Below are 19,262 nucleotides of genomic sequence, written 5' to 3' on the forward strand. Positions count from 1 at the left end.
GCAGCCGCGATCGCCTTGACGACCCACCTGTTCGCTATGGTGGCAGCCGTGATCGTCTTGACGACCCGCCTGTTGTTCGCTATGGTGGCAGCCGTGATCGTCTTGACGACCCGCCTGTTGTTCGCCATGGTGGCAGCCGTGACCGCCTTGACGACCCGCCTGTTGTTCGCCATGGTGGCAGCCGTGACCGCCTTGACGACCCACCTGTTGTTCGCCATGGTGGCAGCCGTGATCGCCTCGACGACCCGCCTGTTCGCCATGGTGGCAGCCGTGATCGTCTTGACGACCCGCCTGTTGTTCGCCATGGTGGCAGCCGTGATCGCCTCGATGACCCGCCTGTTCGCCATGGTGGCAGCCGTGACCGCCTTAATGACCAGCATGATCGGTACAATGACCAGTACGACGAATCATAAGATGACCAACATGTCCTATTTCCAGGTTGTCCAAGGGAATTACAGCCATCCTCCTCAATGCTAATCTGCTGGTACAGGGAGCCTACTTCAGTAGTATCCCATGCTGGTGCACTACCCTATAATTTCCCCTTTGATTCTAATGCCTCACAAACAATCATTGATGTTACTCGATTTCCAGGCTGTTGTTAACTGCCCAAGGTACTCAGTGATTTGGACATTTACTCAACCAATATTATACCAGATCTTGGTGCACTTGATAACCGGAATTTGGAAAATACAAAAATGATTTTATTTGATAGACAAACTAGGCCTAGACTTGGTCTTGGTATTTGATGAGCATCCCCATTAACTGTTGCAAAAGCAGCAGCTACTCTTTCTGGAGTCCACAAGAACAGCTCAATAGACAAGAACAGCTCAATAGACAAGAACAGCTCAATAGACAAGAACAGCTCAATAGACAAGAACAGCTCAATAGACAAGAACAGCTCAATAGACAAGAACAGCTCAATAGACAAGAACAGCTCAATAGACAAGAACAGCTCAATAGACAAGAACAGCTCAATAGACAAGAACAGCTCAATAGACAAGAACAGCTCAATAGACAAGAACAGCTCAAGGACATAAGTTAATTTGACAAGAACAGCTCAAGGACAGAAGATAATATGATGAGACCAAATTTCTAACTGAAACATGGCCCATGGGTCACTTCTCCACGGCCCTGTAAAGACCTGAAAGGACTGGATCAAGATCTGTGTCTAGGTGGTGAAGGCCTCTCTTCAACAGCTACTGTGTCTTAGTCTCCTACATGAGGCTAACAGAAAGCTATTACCATGCTACTCAGAAGAACTCCTTTCAAGGAGGTTGATGAATTACCTTGTGGTTGGTGTGAATCAACTGGACCTAAGTTTTACCATGAAAACAAGTGCCCTTGGGTTGTATGACCCCATGTTGAGTTGAGTATGTGTGTAATTATGGAATTGTTTTGACCCTGTGTTACATATTTTAATTATTACTTTGTGGTGAAAGTAGGTTACATCAAATCATTTTTTTTTATAACGCACTGATTTCCTGTTTTATTTGCTAGTAATTACTCCAATCAATAAATGAACTGTAAGGTGTATGGCAAGGAAGAACCTTATGTAATTACGACATTTGTATTAATTTAAATGAATCATATATATATATATATATATATATATATTTATTTAAAAAACAAGATAATAAAGGGAAGAAGTGGAGGAAAAACTGAACTAAAATCTCAGGATTATTTTTTGTTTCATTTCTTTATTCCACAGGATCACACCCGTTTTATTAATAAAATATATTTCCCCCCCTTTTAAAACCAGACTCTTCTACCTCATTCCATGGGTAAAATCACCAGTTGGAGCAGGTTTAAAATTTTTTGGGGGGGAGATTAGTTTAGATGTATTGTTTTGAATCCCAAATCTATTTAAATATGTGCTTGTAATAGTATTATAGGTAAAATGGTGGTAAACCATATTTGTTTGAATGTAGTTTTTGGTCTGGAGTTGGGGTTCACCCTCTGTTAAAGTGGTACACTCCTCCTAGTGTCGGATTGACGCTTCGCCTCTCCCGGTGTTCTTCTCAACACTCAGCGGACAAAGAATGAGTCAAACAACAGGCAGGAGGAAAATGACGATTCGTTCTCTCTGATTGCGAAACTTTTTATTCAAAAAATGAACTGGCTGCTAGATCGATGGATTGTTTTGTGCTTAACAGGTATGTGTTCGTTTTTGTGTGTGTTTGTTTCCTCACTCAACATGTTGTTTTGTCATCTGTCTGAGAAAGCCGTGGACGCAACAGGTTGATCTCTAGCTCGGGGTTTATTCCAGCGTCTAACGGGTCTCTCTCCCTCTCTACCTCTCTGCCTTACCTAAAACTGCAATATGACTATTGGACTCTCTTTATTTAGATTTATATAAGCAGACCTTTGCCTGGTCACTTGTTTTGGGGGGTTCGTCTGAATTGCTTTAATTTATTAGATGGAAGATTTGCGATAATGATAGGCTTTAGCTACTCTTGTTTTTCGCTTTTATGTTTTGTCATAAATTACAGGAGGAATGTGTGGAATAAGAAATATACTATAGTAAAATCATCATTTATCATTTAAATAGGTGCTGTTATTCAGACAATATCCATGGTATGCATGCACTCCAATGGGTCACATAGATATCTACTAGGCAGAGAATAATACCTGAATAACTTACTCTGAGGGTCTACTAGGAAAAATAATTTGGGAGATCAGTCTGATACAGAGAATATTTGTGGAGTGGTCTATGTTGTGTTAACCAATTTTTTTTTTGGGGGGGGGGTAAATTAATAGAAAATGCAACCATGATTTAATCTAGTATTTTGAATAGTTTTTTTTCAGTAGAATTATACAAAACGAATCTGTGTCTAGTGTATAAACCCAACAGGAAGTCAAGTCAGTGGTGGAATGCCTGGCAGGAAAATGGTGTCAGTTGTTGAAGGAGGAAAGGGTCTGATGTGGTCAGGAAGTACGGAGAGACTCAGAGATTTAATCAGGAAGAGCCCAGTAGACTTGAATGATAAACCTGAGTTTTGTGTAGTAGCCCACTCATCAAGAAACCCCTTTTTAATGGTGTATGTTAGGTAGTTGCATGCCTTTTTGGTATTTTGTTGTTGTGAATATGAATTAGAGAAGAGTGTTATGTTGCTGTGAGATTAATCAGGACCATAGGTACAAATGTAGGCCTATGTCATAATTTGTTGTCACACTTGTGGGTGTTTTTAGAAGTCTACAAATGTGTTTTGGAGTGCCTGGTTTCACGCATGAACACTTTTTGTCTTCTCCAACAGAGAGATGCTGAGACAGACGTACACCGTTTTAGCAAAGGTTCCACAAAACAGTGACAATGTTTTTCTTGGTTGTACGTGAATCCTGTGGTTACCAAGGTGTCTCACCCTGTCCATTCTCTCTGTCCCGATCTCCCCCCACTACACTGTAAGGACCTCGTCTAACGGTTTGGTTCAAATCTCTAACAGCTAATTGGCTGTTCACACCCGACTGGACCAGACATGATTATTTCATTGGTTGGAGTCCTCCCATCCCCCTCCTCCATTCTACTGTCCACACAGGATTCTCCAGGATGGGAGGGGGGGGGGGTTACTAATGCCAAACAATGGGCCAATGGGCCATGAACAAAAAGGACAAAGGGAGGGCCACAGCTACCCCGTGGACGGGATTTAGGAGCACGGTTCTTCTCCCTGCTGTCTCTTTCTCCTCACACGTTCTTATTCTCCATCCCTCTCACATTCAAAATGAAAACAAACACAAACAGAACTGTCACTTTTTTCTCACAATTTCAATTCAATTTGTTTTTTTGGCATGACGTTACAATGCAGTTATTGCCAAAGCTTATTTTGGAAATGTACAATATTAAAATAATAATAATCAGTATTGTCAATGGGACAACAGTAACAAGAATAATCAAGGGTCAAAATAACCATACATTGAGCAATGACAATAAGCATAGAGGACATGTGCAGGTTGATTGGTCGGTCAGACACTGTCCCTCATCTTATGGCAGGCAGCAATGTAGAGCACTGCCAACCCACAGCTCTTTGCGTCCTCTCCCAACAAGACAGGTAGCCTATCCTCATCAGAGAGGCCTTTGAAACCTTGAATAAGGATTTCAAATTTGAGGAAAATAACACTTGTTTTGTCAGGAAATGCAACTCTGTCTCGGGTTCTGCTGTTGTGCAGTGGTTGCACAGCCATTCCTCTACAGGGAGCCAGGGTTTCCTGTGTCTACCCTTCTCCATGGCAAGGCTGTGTTCACTGAGCCTGTACTTTGTCAAGGTTTTTCGAAAGTTTTGATCAGTAACCATGGTCAAATAGTTTGCCACCATGTACCATCGATTTAGGGCCAGATAGCACTGCATTTTGCTTTGTGTTTGTGCTTGTTTCCCAATAAGTAATGTAGTTTTGTTTTGACTGTGTTGTAATTTGGTTTATTCTGATTGATTGGATGTTCTGGTCCTGAGGCTTCAGTGTGTTAGTAGAACAGGTTTGTGAACAGCTGGATGAGAGGACTTTTTTCTTTGCTCAGCGCTTTGCATTGCAGGGCTTGGTAATGATATGAGAGGGGGTCACTGTATTTCCCCTGTCTCTCTTTATCTTTCTCTCTGTCTCTGTCCTCTTTCTCTCTCTCTCTGTCTCTGTCCTCTTTCTCTCTGTCTCTGTCCTCTTTCTCTTTCTCTCTCTGTCTCTGTCCTCTTTCTCTCTCTCTGTCTCTGTCCTCTTTCTCTTTCTCTCTGTCTCTGTCCTCTTTCTCTCTCTCTCTGTCTCTGTCCTCTTTCTCTCTGTCTCTGTCCTCTTTCTCTCTGTCTCTGTCTCTGTCCTCTTTCTCTCTGTCTCTGTCCTCTTTCTCTTTCTCTCTGTCTCTGTCCTCTTTCTCTCTCTCTCTGTCTCTGTCCTCTGTCTCCGTCTCTCTTTCTCTGTCTCATTTGTTTTGTGCTCTCCAGAGGTAACACATCTTCTTCAGACTCTGTAGGAGGAGTGGATGAACCGTTGGTGCAGGGTCAGATATTTATCTGCCATTAGTCACAACTTCTAAATGGAGCTCTCGAACATTTGAAGGCCATCACCGTGAGTCACCCTGGCTCCTCTTTAGTACATAGTGTAAAACAGCTTCCCTCCTTGTCTCATTCCCTTCATATGAACTAAACTGCTCCTAAGGAGAGAGCCACTGTGTAGAACCCTTTGTTGTGATTTCCTCTTTTCAAGGAAACGTTTGGAGTCTGTTCCTGCTGCATGCCCCACCCTGAACTAACAGGACTGGGAGATGTTTGGAGTCTGTTCCTGCTGCATGCCCCACCCAGAACTAACAGGACTGGGAGATGTTTGGAGTCTGTTCCTGCTGCATGCCCCACCCTGAACTAACGGGACTGGGAGACGTTTGGAGTCTGTTCCTGCTGCATGCCCCACCCTGAACTAACGGGACTGGGAGATGTTTGGAGTCTGTTCCTGCTGCATGCCCCACCCAGAACTAACAGGACTGGGAGATGTTTGGAGTCTGTTCCTGCTGCATGCCCCACCCTGAACTAACAGGACTGGGAGATGTTTGGAGTCTGTTCCTGCTGCATGCCCCACCCTGAACTAACGGGACTGGGAGATGTTTGGAGTCTGTTCCTGCTGCATGCCCCACCCAGAACTAACAGGACTGGGAGATGTTTGGAATCAGTTCCTGCTGCATGCCCCACCCTGAACTAACAGGACTGGGAGATGTTTGGAATCAGTTCCTGCTGCATGCCCCACCCTGAACTAACAGGACTGGGAGATGTTTGGAGTCTGTTCCTGCTGCATGCCCCACCCTGAACTAACGGGACTGGGAGATGTTTGGAATCTGTTCCTGCTGCATGCCCCACCCTGAACTAACGGGACTGGGAGATGTTTGGAGTCTGTTCCTGCTGCCTACCCCACCCAGAACTAACGGGACTGGGAGATGTTTGGAGTCTGTTCCTGCTGCCTACCCCACCCAGAACTAACGGGACTGGGAGATGTTTGGAATCAGTTCCTGCTGCCTACCCCACCCAGAACTAACGGGACTGGGAGATGTTTGGAATCAGTTCCTGCTGCCTACCCCACCCTGAACTAACGGGACTGGGAAATGTTTGGAATCAGTTCCTGCTGCCTACCCCACCCTGAACTAACGGGACTGGGAGATGTTTGGAATCAGTTCCTGCTGCCTACCCCACCCTGAACTAACGGGACTGGGAGATGTTTGGAATCAGTTCCTGCTGCATGCCCCACCCTGAACTAACGGAACTGGGAAATGTTTGGAGTCTGTTCCTGCTGCCTACCCCACCCTGAACTAACGGGACTGGGAGATGTTTGGAATCAGTTCCTGCTGCATGCCCCACCCTGAACTAACGGGACTGGGAGATGTTTGGAATCAGTTCCTGCTGCATGCCCCACCCCGAACTAACGGAACTGGGAGATGTTTGGAGTCTGTTCCTGCTGCATGCCCCACCCTGAACTAACGGAACTGGGAAATGTTTGGAATCAGTTCCTGCTGCATGCCCCACCCTGAACTAACGGAACTGGGAAATGTTTGGAATCAGTTCCTGCTGCATGCCCCACCCTGAACTAACGGAACTGGGAAATGTTTGGAATCAGTTCCTGCTGCATGCCCCACCCTGAACTAACGGAACTGGGAAATGTTTGGAATCAGTTCCTGCTGCATGCCCCACCCTGAACTAACGGGACTGGGAGATGTTTGGAGTCTGTTCCTGCTGCCTACCCCACCCTGAACTAACGGGACTGGGAGATGTTTGGAGTCTGTTCCTGCTGCCTACCCCACCCTGAACTAACGGGACTGGGAGATGTTTGGAGTCTGTTCCTGCTGCATGCCCCACCCTGAACTAACGGGACTGGGAGATGTTTGGAGTCTGTTCCTGCTGCCTACCCCACCCTGAACTAACGGGACTGGGAGATGTTTGGAGTCTGTTCCTGCTGCCTACCCCACCCTGAACTAACGGGACTGGGAAACGTTTGGAGTCTGTTCCTGCTGCATGCCCCACCCTGAACTAACGGAACTGGGAAATGTTTGGAGTCTGTTCCTGCTGCCTACCCCACCCTGAACTAACGGAACTGGGAGACGTTTGGAGTCTGTTCCTGCTGCCTACCCCACCCTGAACTAACGGGACTGGGAAATGTTTGGAATCAGTTCCTGCTGCATGCCCCACCCTGAACTAACGGGACTGGGAAACGTTTGGAGTCTGTTCCTGCTGCATGCCCCACCCTGAACTAACGGGACTGGGAAACGTTTGGAGTCTGTTCCTGCTGCATGCCCCACCCTGAACTAACAGAACTGGGAGATGTTTGGAGTCTGTTCCTGCTGCCTACCCCACCCTGAACTAACGGAACTGGGAAATGTTTGGAGTCTGTTCCTGCTGCATGCCCCACCCTGAACTAACGGAACTGGGAGATGTTTGGAGTCTGTTCCTGCTGCATGCCCCACCCTGAACTAACGGAACTGGGAAACGTTTGGAGTCTGTTCCTGCTGCATGCCCCACCCTGAACTAACGGAACTGGGAAATGTTTGGAATCAGTTCCTGCTGCCTACCCCACCCTGAACTAACGGGACTGGGAGATGTTTGGAGTCTGTTCCTGCTGCCTACCCCACCCTGAACTAACGGGACTGGGAAACGTTTGGAGTCTGTTCCTGCTGCATGCCCCACCCTGAACTAACGGAACTGGGAAATGTTTGGAGTCTGTTCCTGCTGCCTACCCCACCCTGAACTAACGGAACTGGGAGACGTTTGGAGTCTGTTCCTGCTGCCTACCCCACCCTGAACTAACGGGACTGGGAAATGTTTGGAATCAGTTCCTGCTGCATGCCCCACCCTGAACTAACGGGACTGGGAAACGTTTGGAGTCTGTTCCTGCTGCATGCCCCACCCTGAACTAACGGGACTGGGAAACGTTTGGAGTCTGTTCCTGCTGCATGCCCCACCCTGAACTAACAGGACTGGGAGATGTTTGGAGTCTGTTCCTGCTGCCTACCCCACCCTGAACTAACGGAACTGGGAAATGTTTGGAGTCTGTTCCTGCTGCATGCCCCACCCTGAACTAACGGAACTGGGAGATGTTTGGAGTCTGTTCCTGCTGCATGCCCCACCCTGAACTAACGGAACTGGGAGATGTTTGGAGTCTGTTCCTGCTGCATGCCCCACCCTGAACTAACGGAACTGGGAAATGTTTGGAATCAGTTCCTGCTGCATGCCCCACCCTGAACTAACGGAACTGGGAAATGTTTGGAGTCTGTTCCTGCTGCATGCCCCACCCTGAACTAACGGAACTGGGAGACGTTTGGAGTCTGTTCCTGCTGCATGCCCCACCCTGAACTAACGGAACTGGGAAATGTTTGGAGTCTGTTCCTGCTGCATGCCCCACCCTGAACTAACGGAACTGGGAAATGTTTGGAGTCTGTTCCTGCTGCATGCCCCACCCTGAACTAACGGAACTGGGAAATGTTTGGAGTCTGTTCCTGCTGCATGCCCCACCCTGAACTAACGGAACTGGGAGACGTTTGGAGTCTGTTCCTGCTGCATGCCCCACCCTGAACTAACGGAACTGGGAAATGTTTGGAGTCAGTTCCTGCTGCATGCCCCACCCTGAACTAACGGAACTGGGAGACGTTTGGAGTCTGTTCCTGCTGCCTACCCCACCCTGAACTAACGGAACTGGGAAATGTTTGGAGTCTGTTCCTGCTGCCTACCCCACCCTGAACTAACGGAACTGGGAAATGTTTGGAGTCTGTTCCTGCTGCCTACCCCACCCTGAACTAACGGAACTGGGAAATGTTTGGAATCAGTTCCTGCTGCATGCCCCACCCTGAACTAACGGAACTGGGAAATGTTTGGAGTCTGTTCCTGCTGCATGCCCCACCCTGAACTAACGGAACTGGGAAATGTTTGGAATCAGTTCCTGCTGCATGCCCCACCCTGAACTAACGGAACTGGGAAATGTTTGGAGTCTGTTCCTGCTGCATGCCCCACCCTGAACTAACGGAACTGGGAGACGTTTGGAGTCTGTTCCTGCTGCATGCCCCACCCTGAACTAACGGAACTGGGAAATGTTTGGAATCAGTTCCTGCTGCATGCCCCACCCTGAACTAACGGAACTGGGAGACGTTTGGAGTCTGTTCCTGCTGCCTACCCCACCCTGAACTAACGGAACTGGGAAATGTTTGGAGTCTGTTCCTGCTGCCTACCCCACCCTGAACTAACGGAACTGGGAAATGTTTGGAGTCTGTTCCTGCTGCCTACCCCACCCTGAACTAACGGAACTGGGAAATGTTTGGAATCAGTTCCTGCTGCATGCCCCACCCTGAACTAACGGAACTGGGAAATGTTTGGAGTCTGTTCCTGCTGCCTACCCCACCCTGAACTAACGGAACTGGGAAACGTTTGGAGTCTGTTCCTGCTGCATGCCCCACCCTGAACTAACGGAACTGGGAAATGTTTGGAGTCTGTTCCTGCTGCCTACCCCACCCTGAACTAACGGAACTGGGAAACGTTTGGAGTCTGTTCCTGCTGCATGCCCCACCCTGAACTAACGGAACTGGGAAATGTTTGGAGTCTGTTCCTGCTGCATGCCCCACCCTGAACTAACGGAACTGGGAAACGTTTGGAGTCTGTTCCTGCTGCATGCCCCACCCTGAACTAACGGAACTGGGAAATGTTTGGAGTCTGTTCCTGCTGCCTACCCCACCCTGAACTAACGGAACTGGGAAACGTTTGGAGTCTGTTCCTGCTGCATGCCCCACCCTGAACTAACGGAACTGGGAAACGTTTGGAATCAGTTCCTGCTGCCTACCCCACCCAGAACTAACGGGACTGGGAAATGTTTGGAATCAGTTCCTGCTGCCTACCCCACCCAGAACTAACGGAACTGGGAAATGTTTGGAATCAGTTCCTGCTGCCTACCCCACCCAGAACTAACGGGACTGGGAAATGTTTGGAATCAGTTCCTGCTGCCTACCCCACCCAGAACTAACGGGACTGGGACATGTTTGGAATCAGTTCCTGCTGCCTACCCCACCCAGAACCAACGGGACTGGGACATGTTTGGAATCAGTTCCTGCTGCCTACCCCACCCAGAACTAACGGGACTGGGAAATATTTGGAATCAGTTCCTGCTGCCTACCCCACACTGAACTAACGGAACTGGGAAATGTTTGGAATCAGCTCCTGCTGCCTACCCCACCCAGACCTAACGGGACTAGGAAATGTTTGGAATCAGTTCCTGCTGCCTACCCCACCCAGACCTAATGGGACAGTCTGGAGTTGTTGACTGATCTGTCTCTGGCCCCCTCACTGTTCTTCTTTATTACGATAACCCCCTACCTCCCTACTGCAATCCTGCCCCCCACGAACGGCGGAATGTAGTCTCTGTGACCGCCTGCGTACAGGAGAGAGGAGCCCCCATACCATCTCTCTCTCACCCCAGTTGGAGACTGAGTTGCAGTCATCATTACACATACGCACGCACGCACGCACGCACACACACACACACACACACACACACACACACACACACACACACACACACACACACACACACACACACACACACCACTTCCACCACCCCATCTCACTATCTTATATTCTCTCTGTTCTCAGCCTTTTATCTGACCCACTGAACATCAGGAGCATTCCACCTCTGCAGTCTGTCTCTGATGGGCCCTGTGCTCTCTGTGGGGTAGAAAACAAACAAACCCCCTCGTGAGTTTAGTGGTCTGGAATCCCCCTTAAACTTTTGGATGTGCAAGGGGTATGTAAGGGAGAGTTGGACTGAATACGTATGGGTAGAGGTTATATAATAATAAGACCAACAATAATAATAACAATAATAATGATAATAATAATTATACATGGGACTTACAGTGCCTTGCGAAAGTATTCGGCCCCCTTGAACTTTGCGACCTTTTGCCACATTTCAGGCTTCAAACATAAAGATATAAAACTGTATTTTTTTGTGAAGAATCAACAACAAGTGGGACACAATCATGAAGTGGAACAACATTTATTGGATATTTCAAACTTTTTTAACAAATCAAAAACTGAAAAATTGGGCGTGCAAAATTATTCAGCCCCTTTACTTTCAGTGCAGCAAACTCTCTCCAGAAGTTCAGTGAGGATCTCTGAATGATCCAATGTTGACCTAAATGACTAATGATGATAAATACAATCCACCTGTGTGTAATCAAGTCTCCGTATAAATGCACCTGCACTGTGATAGTCTCAGAGGTCCGTTAAAAGCGCAGAGAGCATCATGAAGAACAAGGAACACACCAGGCAGGTCCGAGATACTGTTGTGAAGAAGTTTAAAGCCGGATTTGGATAGAAAAAGATTTCCCAAGCTTTAGACATCCCAAGGAGCACTGTGCAAGCGATAATATTGAAATGGAAGGAGTATCAGACCACTGCAAATCTACCAAGACCTGGCCGTCCCTCTAAACTTTCAGCTCATACAAGGAGAAGACTGATCAGAGATGCAGCCAAGAGGCCCATGATCACTCTGGATGAACTGCAGAGATCTACAGCTGAGGTGGGAGACTCTGTCCATAGGACAACAATCAGTCGTATATTGCACAAATCTGGCCTTTATGGAAGAGTGGCAAGAAGAAAGCCATTTCTTAAAGATATCCATAAAAAGTGTTGTTTAAAGTTTGCCACAAGCCCCCTGGGAGACACACCAAACATGTGGAAGAAGGTGCTCTGGTCAGATGAAACCAAAATTGAACTTTTTGGCAACAATGCAAAACGTTATGTTTGGCGTAAAAGCAACACAACTGAACACACCATCCCCACTGTCAAACATGGTGGTGGCAGCATCATGGTTTGGGCCTGCTTTTCTTCAGCAGGGACAGGGGAGATGGTTAAAATTGATGGGAAGATGGATGGAGCCAAATACAGGACCATTCTGGAAGAAAACCTGATGGAGTCTGCAAAAGACCTGAGACTGGGACGGAGATTTGTCTTCCAACAAGACAATGATCCAAAACATAAAGCAAAATCTACAATGGAATGGTTCAAAAATAAACATATCCAGGTGTTAGAATGGCCAAGTCAAAGTCCAGACCTGAATCCAATCGAGAATCTGTGGAAAGAACTGAAAACTGCTGTTCACAAATGCTCTCCATCCAACCTCACTGAGCTCGAGCTGTTTTGCAAGGAGGAATGGGAAAAAATGTCAGTCTCTCAATGTGCAAAACTGATAGAGACATACCCCAAGCGACTTACAGCTGTAATCGCAGCAAAAGGTGGCGCTACAAAGTATTAACTTAAGGGGGCTGAATAATTTTGCACGCCCAATTTTTCAGTTTTTGATTTGTTAAAAAAGTTTGAAATATCCAATAAATGTCGTTCCACTTCATGATTGTGTCCCACTTGTTGTTGATTCTTCACAAAAAAATACAGTTTTATATCTTTATGTTTGAAGCCTGAAATGTGGCAAAAGGTCTCAAAGTTCAAGGGGGCCGAATACTTTCGCAAGGCACTGTATATGGTACTTTTTAAAGAGCCAAAGATGCTTGGTTAAAGTGATGATGGACGGGGGCATTTCAAAGCTGGTGTTGGAGAGCATTCAACTGTGAAGTCTAATCTCTCCTTGCCATTTGCATGTTTCACTGGCTATTCAAAATATATTGTATGTTAAAAGGCCTTGTATGCAGACTGCTGTTAGTAAGCATTTCACTGTCAGTCCACACCTGTTGTTTACGAAGCATCTGACGAATAGAATTAGATTTTGATTTGGTATGTAGAATGGGACATATCACTGTGACTTCTGACTCCTCCATCCATGGGTATGTGGAGTGGTCTCTGCCCTCTTATCCTGAACTACCCCATGTGTTTTTAACCTTCCCGTGAAAATACAATATGGAATTGTTTTGATTATTGGAATTAATAACTTCTCCCCCTCTCTTTTCTCTCATTTTCTTCCATTGTGTGTGTCCGTGTTCATGGTGTGTGTGTGTGTCTGTGTTCGTTGTGTGTGTGTGTGTCCCTGTCCGTTTTCGTTGTGTGTGTGTGTGTCCCTGTCCGTTTTCGTTGTGTGTGTGTGTGTGTGTCCGTGTTCGTTGTGTGTGTGTCCGTGTTCGTGTTCGTTGTGTGTGTGTCCGTGTTCGTTGTGTGTGTTAGTCTGTGTGTGTGCTGGAGTGCAGGTGACCGTTCGGGAGGAGAGGCGTTTCGCCATGCTCTTCCAGTCCGTGGTACTCCAGTGCCAATACCACACACCCTCCACACAGACCCCTGTGGTGCAGTGGTGGTACAAGTCCTACTGCCGTGACCGCACACAAGACTCCTTCACCTTCCCCGAGAGCCTGGGGGTCCAGGGGTCCGAGCTGGGCGCCGCGGCCCAACTGGAGTGCTCGGACAGCAGCCGCACCGTCCGCATCGTAGCCTCCGGCCAGGGTGCCTCCATGACGCTGGCTGAGCACTACAAGGGCCGAGACATCGCCATCGTCAACAGTACTGTGAATATTTCTAATGGGTTGATTTGTATTGTGTTCATTTAAATTGTGTGTGGAGGCGTTTATAGTTTAATGAGCTGTTGTGTGTATGACTAGAAGGCGGTGCTTGAGAATATGTTGTGAGGGAAGATGTGCGCACACTCGCACATGACACACACATGCTTAAATGCTGTTTTTTAAATGTATTTTTTATTTCACCTTTATTTAACCAACTGCAACTGCGACCTGGCCAAGATAAAGCATAGCAATTCGACACATACAACAACACAGAGTTACACATGGAATAAACAAAACATAGTCAATAATACAGTAGAACAAAAGAAAACAAAAAGTGCAAATGAGGTAAGATAAGGGAGGTAAGGCAATAAATAGGCCATGGTGGTGAAGTAATTACAATATAGCAATTAAACACTGGAATGGTAGATGTGTAGAAGATGAATGTGCAAGTTGAGATACTGGGGTGCAAAGGTAGGTAGATAGATGGGCTATGTACAGGTGCAGTGATCTGTGAGCTGCTCTGACAGCTGGTGCTTAAAGCTAGTGAGGGAGATATGAGTCTCCAGGTTCAGAGATTTATGCAGTTTGTTCCAGTCAGTTTGTTGAGTAGAGTGTTGGAGGCTATTTTATAGATGACATCACCGAAGTTGAGGATCGGTAGGATGGTCAGTTTTACAAGGGTATGTTTGGCAGCATGAGTGAAGGATGCTTTGTATAGCAAGCCAATTCTAGATTTAATTTTGGATTGGAGATGCTTAATGTGAGTCTGGAAGGAGAGTTCACAGTCTAACCAGACACCTAGGTATTTGTAGTTGTCCATGTATTCTAAGTCAGAGCCGTCCAGAGTAGTGATGCTGGACAGGCGAGCAGGTGCAGGCAGTGATTGGTTGAATAGCATGCATTTAGTTTCCCCTGCGTTTAAGAGCAGTTGGAGGCCACGGAAGGAGAGTTGTATGGCATTGAAGCTCGTCTGGAGGTTAGTTAACACAGTGTCCATAGAGGGGCCAGAAGTATAAAGAATGGTGTCGTCTGCGTAGAGGTGTACCAGAGAATCACCAGCAGCAAGAGCAACATCATTGATGTATACAGAGAAGAGAGTCGGTCCGAGGATTGAACCCTGTGGCACCCCCATAGAGACAGCCAGAGGTCCAGACAACAGGCCCTCCGATTTGACACACTGAACTCTATCAGAGAAGTAGTTGGTAGACCAGGCGAGGCAATCATTTGAGAAACCAAGCCTGTCGAGTCTGCCAATAAGAATGCAGTGATTGACAGAGTCGAAAGCCTTGGCCAGGTCGATGAATACGGCTGCACAGTAATGTCTCTTATCGATGGCGGTTATGATGTCGTTTAGGACCTTGAGCGTGGCTGAGGTGCACCCATGACCAGCTCTGAAATCAGATTGCATAGCGGAGAAGGTACGGTGGGATTCGAAATGGTCGGTAATCTGTTTGTTAACTTGGTTTTCGAAGACCTTAGAAAGACAGGGTAGGATAGATATAGGTCTGTAGCAGTTTGGGTCTTGAGTGTCACCCCCTTTGAAGAGGGGGATGACCACGGCAGCCTTCCAATCTTTGTGAATCTCAGACAATACGAAAGAGAGGTTGAACAGGCTAGTAATAGGAGTTGCAACAATTTCGGCAGATAATTTTAGAAAGAGAGGGTCCAGATTGTCTAGCCCGGCTGATTTGTAGGGGTCCAGATTCTGCAGCTCTTTCAGAACATCAGCTATCTGGATTTGGGTAAAGGAGAAATGGTGGGGGCTTTGGCGGGTTGCTGTGGAGGGTGCCGGGCAGTTGACCGGGGTAGGGGTAGCCAGGTGGAAAGTATGGCCAGCCGTAGAAAAATGCTTGTTGAAATTCTCAATTACAGTGGATTTATCGGTGGTGACAGTGTTTCCTAGCCTCAGAGCAGTGGGCAGCTGGGAGGAGGTGCTCTTATTCTCCATGGACTTTACAGTGTCCCAGAACTTTTTTGAGTTAGTACTACAGGATGCAAATTTCTGTTTGAAAAAGCTAGCCTTAGCTTTCCTAACTGCCTGTGTATATTTGTTCCTAACTTCCCTGAAAAGTTGCATATCACGGGGGCTATTCGATGCTAATGCAGAATGTCACAGGATGTTTTTGTGCTGGTCAAGGCAGACAGGTCTGGAGTGAATCAAGGACTATATCTATTCCGAGTTCTACATTTTTTGAATGGGGCATGCTTATTTAAGATGGTGAGGAAGGCACTTTTAAAGATTAGCCAGGCATCATTACTGACGGGATGAGGTCAATGTCATTCCAGGATACCCCGGCCAGGTCAATTAGAAAGGCCTGCTCGCAGAAGTGTTTTAAGGAGCATTTGACAGTAATGAGTGGAGGCCGTTTGACCGCTGACCCATTACGGATGCAGGCAATGAGGCAGTGATCGCTGAGATCTTGATTGAAAACAGCAGAGGTGTATTTGGAGGGTGAGTTAGTTAGGATGACATCTATGAGGGTGCCCGTGTGTACGGATTTGGAGTTGTACCTGGTAGGTTCATTGATAATTTGTGTGAGATTGAGGGCATCAAGCTTGGATTGTAGGATGGCCGCGGTGTTAAGCATGTCCCAGTTTAGGTCACCTAGTAGCACGAGCTCAGAAGATAGATAGAGGGCAATCACATCACATATGGTATCGAGGGCACAGCAGGGGGCAGAGGGAGGTCTATAGCAAGCGGCAACAGTGAGAGACTTGTTTCTGGAAAGGTGAATTTTTATAAGTAGAAGCTCAAATTGTTTGGCTACAGACCTGGATAGTAAGACAGAACTCTGCAGGCTATCTTTTCAGTACATTGCAACACCGACCCCTTTGGCAGTTCTATCTTGACGGAAAATTCTATAGTTAGCAATGGGGATGTCAAGGTTTTTGGTGGTTTTTCTAAGCCAGGATTCAGACACGACTAAGACATCCGGGTTGGCAGAGTGTGCTAAAGCAGAGAGTAAAACAAACTTAGGGAGTATGTTAACATGCATGAAACCAAGGCTTTTACGGTTACAGAAGTCAACAAGTGAGAGCACCTGGGGGGTGGGAGTGGAGCTAGGCACTGCAGGACCTGGTTAACCTCCACATCACCAGAAGAACAGAGGAGAAGTAGGATACGTAGGATAAGGGTACGGCTAAATGCTATACGAACTGGCCGCCTAGCACGTTCGGAACAGAGAGTAACAGGAGCAGGTTTCTGTGCACGATAGCATAGATTTAAGGTTACAGTATGTCAGTGCTTTAGTGTTAGAAGCAGTGGTTCGTCATGGCCTGTGTCACTTGTCGCAGTCTCTATACTGTGTGATCCGTCTCCCAACATAAATTGTGAACGCTTGTGCTTGGCGTTTCCTGTTCCTCAAATAGTATTTCTCTGTCTGTCCTACACAATACACCAGGCTCCACAACACACACACACACACACACACACACACACACACACACACACACACATACCACATTAAAGGGATATTTCACCCAAATGACCCGTTGGTTTCCTTACCCTGTGAGCAGTATATGGGCAAGGTATGACAGCAATCCATGCTTTAGTTTAGTTTTCCTGGCACTTTCCAAATGCTAACATTTTAGCATTTTTGGTACCAATCCCATCCAAGTCATGGAACCCATTTTTCAAATCTATAAGCTACTTTGTTGAGATTCACAATACATTTGAGATTTTTGGGGGTGATTTGAACATGATGCGCAAAACAAATGCTAATATCGGTGCCATGACTCCAATGAGGTTTGTGCCACAAATCCTAAAATATTAGCATTTGGAAACAGTGCCAGGGAAACTAAACCGAAGCATTGATTGCTGTCATACCTTGTCCATAGACGGCTTACAAGGTAAGGAAACCAATGTGTAATTTGGGTGAAATATCCCATTAACGACAATGCTCCCTGTTCACAATGGAGTGGTCTCTGCCCTCTCTTATCCTGAACCACCCCATTGAGCTCCTTATCAAAAGGAAACACACACATTCTTTGTTCTGCCTTTCAAAGAGAACACCAACCTTTTTGTGTCCCTTTTAGCTAAACACCCTCCTGTTTCATAACTCATAATAGAAATCTGTAGGATATATGAATGTGTCAAATGTCAATGTATCTTTGAGGATTGTTCAGTACATTGTTTGACTAAGGGTATATAATCCTATGACGGTATACCGTTGTGTATCTGACCCTGTCCCTGTCCAGAGGCGGACCTGCGGATCGGGGACCTGCAGTGGGGCGACAGCGGCGTGTACTTCTGTAAGATAGTCATCGCTGACGACCTGGAGGGGAAGAACGAGGGCCAGGTGGAGTTACTGGTGCTGGGTGAGTGACCACAGGAATGAACCCCTCAGCACACAGGAAGTAAACATTCAACACAGGATGTCAAACCACCTCAACATCAAAGAGGAAGGGATAGAACGGAAATTAACATTCTGTTGAGGCTTTCTGTCCTACTTTTTTGAGGTCCTCTCTTTTTTATTTATTTATTTTAATTTCACCTTTATTTAACCAGTCAGGCCAGTTGAGAACACCTTTATTTAACCAGTCAGGCCAGTTGAGAACAGTTGCTGTGGGGGGTGATAACTGTTGACCAGGGTAGGGGTAGCCAGGTGGAAAGCATGGCCAGTCGTAGAAAAATGCTTATGGAAATTCTCAATTATTATTGTGGATTTATCGGTGGTGACAGTGTTTCCTAGCCTCAGTGCAGTGGGCAGCTGGGAGGAGGTGCTCTTATTCTCCATGGACTTTACAGTGTCCTAACATTTTGGGGAGTTTGTGCTACAGGATGCAAATTTCTGTTTGAAAAAGGATTGTCTGAAAGGATTTGGGAGTTGTGGGAATAGGAAACACTTATTTATTGTCTTCTCTCACTTTCTGAACCTAACCACAGCACCTAGTGTAAGTAAGTGTATGTGTTTGTTTGATATGGTTCGTAGTGATGTGCTTTGTTATAAATGTCCCGGCTCTAGAAGGCGTCTACATTCCAAAGTGCACTTACAACTGCTGCCATGACAACGCTGCTGCTCTGCACGGTTCTGATCCTCTCTGAGAGGACCTATTGTTTGGCTGAGCTTACCGCTGTAGAACAACAGACATAACCCTGACATAGCCGTGTATAAACCTTTATAACCTCAAATATAGTGTCAGTATAGGCCAGCTAGACATAGGCTACATAACAGAGAGTCCACAACATACAGTACCTATGTGGAATAAGGTAATTACACATACAGTACATATGCATTACAGACAGTAGTTCTAGTTAATTGTTGTGAGTTATGTAATCCACTTCTTAAGGTGTTTCAATGGCAACATTTTTGTTGGGGGGGGCAAGACTAAAACATGTTAAGGGTCAGTGGTGTAGCATGTTAAGGGTCAGTGGTGTAGCATGTTAAGGGTCAGTGGTGTAGCATGTTAAGGGTCAGTGGTGTAGCATGTTAAGGTTCAGTGGTGTAGCATGTTAAGGGTCAGTGGTGTAGCATGTAAATGTTATTTAACCTTTATTTATCTAGACAAGTCAGCCTTGTTCAGGGGCAGAACGACAGATTTTCACCTTGTCAGCTCGGGGATTCGATCAAGCAACCTTTCGGTTACTGGCCCAATTCTCTAACCACTAGGTCACCTGCTACCTGCCACCCCTGATGGTCAGTGGTGTCGCATGTTAAGGGTCAGTGGTGTCACATGTTAAGGGTCAGTGGTGTCACATGTTAAGGGTCAGTGGTCAGTGGTGTAGCATGTTAAGGGTCAGTGGTGTAGCATGTTAAGGGTCAGTGGTATGGCATGTTAAGGGTCAGTGGTGTAGCATGTTAAGGGTCAGTGGTGTAGCATGTTAAGG

The 19,262-nt window shown here is 46.6% G+C and overlaps 2 protein-coding genes across 2 annotated transcripts in view; both read left to right on the top strand.

The window, feature by feature from the left end:
• LOC139406162 (cell surface A33 antigen-like) overlaps positions 1-609 on the top strand; it is a 7,971-nt gene extending 7,362 nt beyond the window's left edge. Inside the window, exons 7-8 of the mRNA XM_071148647.1 lie at positions 1-469; positions 509-609. The exon at positions 1-469 is cut by the window's left edge and continues 362 nt beyond it. Coding sequence (XP_071004748.1) covers positions 1-413 — 413 coding nt within the window. The 3' untranslated portion in view covers positions 414-469; positions 509-609. The remainder of the gene's footprint in view (positions 470-508) is intronic.
• Positions 610-2,039: 1,430 nt separating this feature from the next.
• The window catches only part of LOC139406163 (immunoglobulin-like domain-containing receptor 2), a 40,528-nt gene continuing 23,305 nt past the window's right edge, over positions 2,040-19,262 (top strand). The window contains exons 1-3 of the mRNA XM_071148648.1: positions 2,040-2,153; positions 13,107-13,436; positions 17,633-17,752. Coding sequence (XP_071004749.1) covers positions 2,111-2,153; positions 13,107-13,436; positions 17,633-17,752 — 493 coding nt within the window. The 5' untranslated portion in view covers positions 2,040-2,110. The remainder of the gene's footprint in view (positions 2,154-13,106; positions 13,437-17,632; positions 17,753-19,262) is intronic.

The sequence above is a fragment of the Oncorhynchus clarkii genome, chromosome 3 (assembly GCF_045791955.1).
Source record: "Oncorhynchus clarkii lewisi isolate Uvic-CL-2024 chromosome 3, UVic_Ocla_1.0, whole genome shotgun sequence".
Taxonomy (NCBI): domain Eukaryota; kingdom Metazoa; phylum Chordata; class Actinopteri; order Salmoniformes; family Salmonidae; genus Oncorhynchus; species Oncorhynchus clarkii.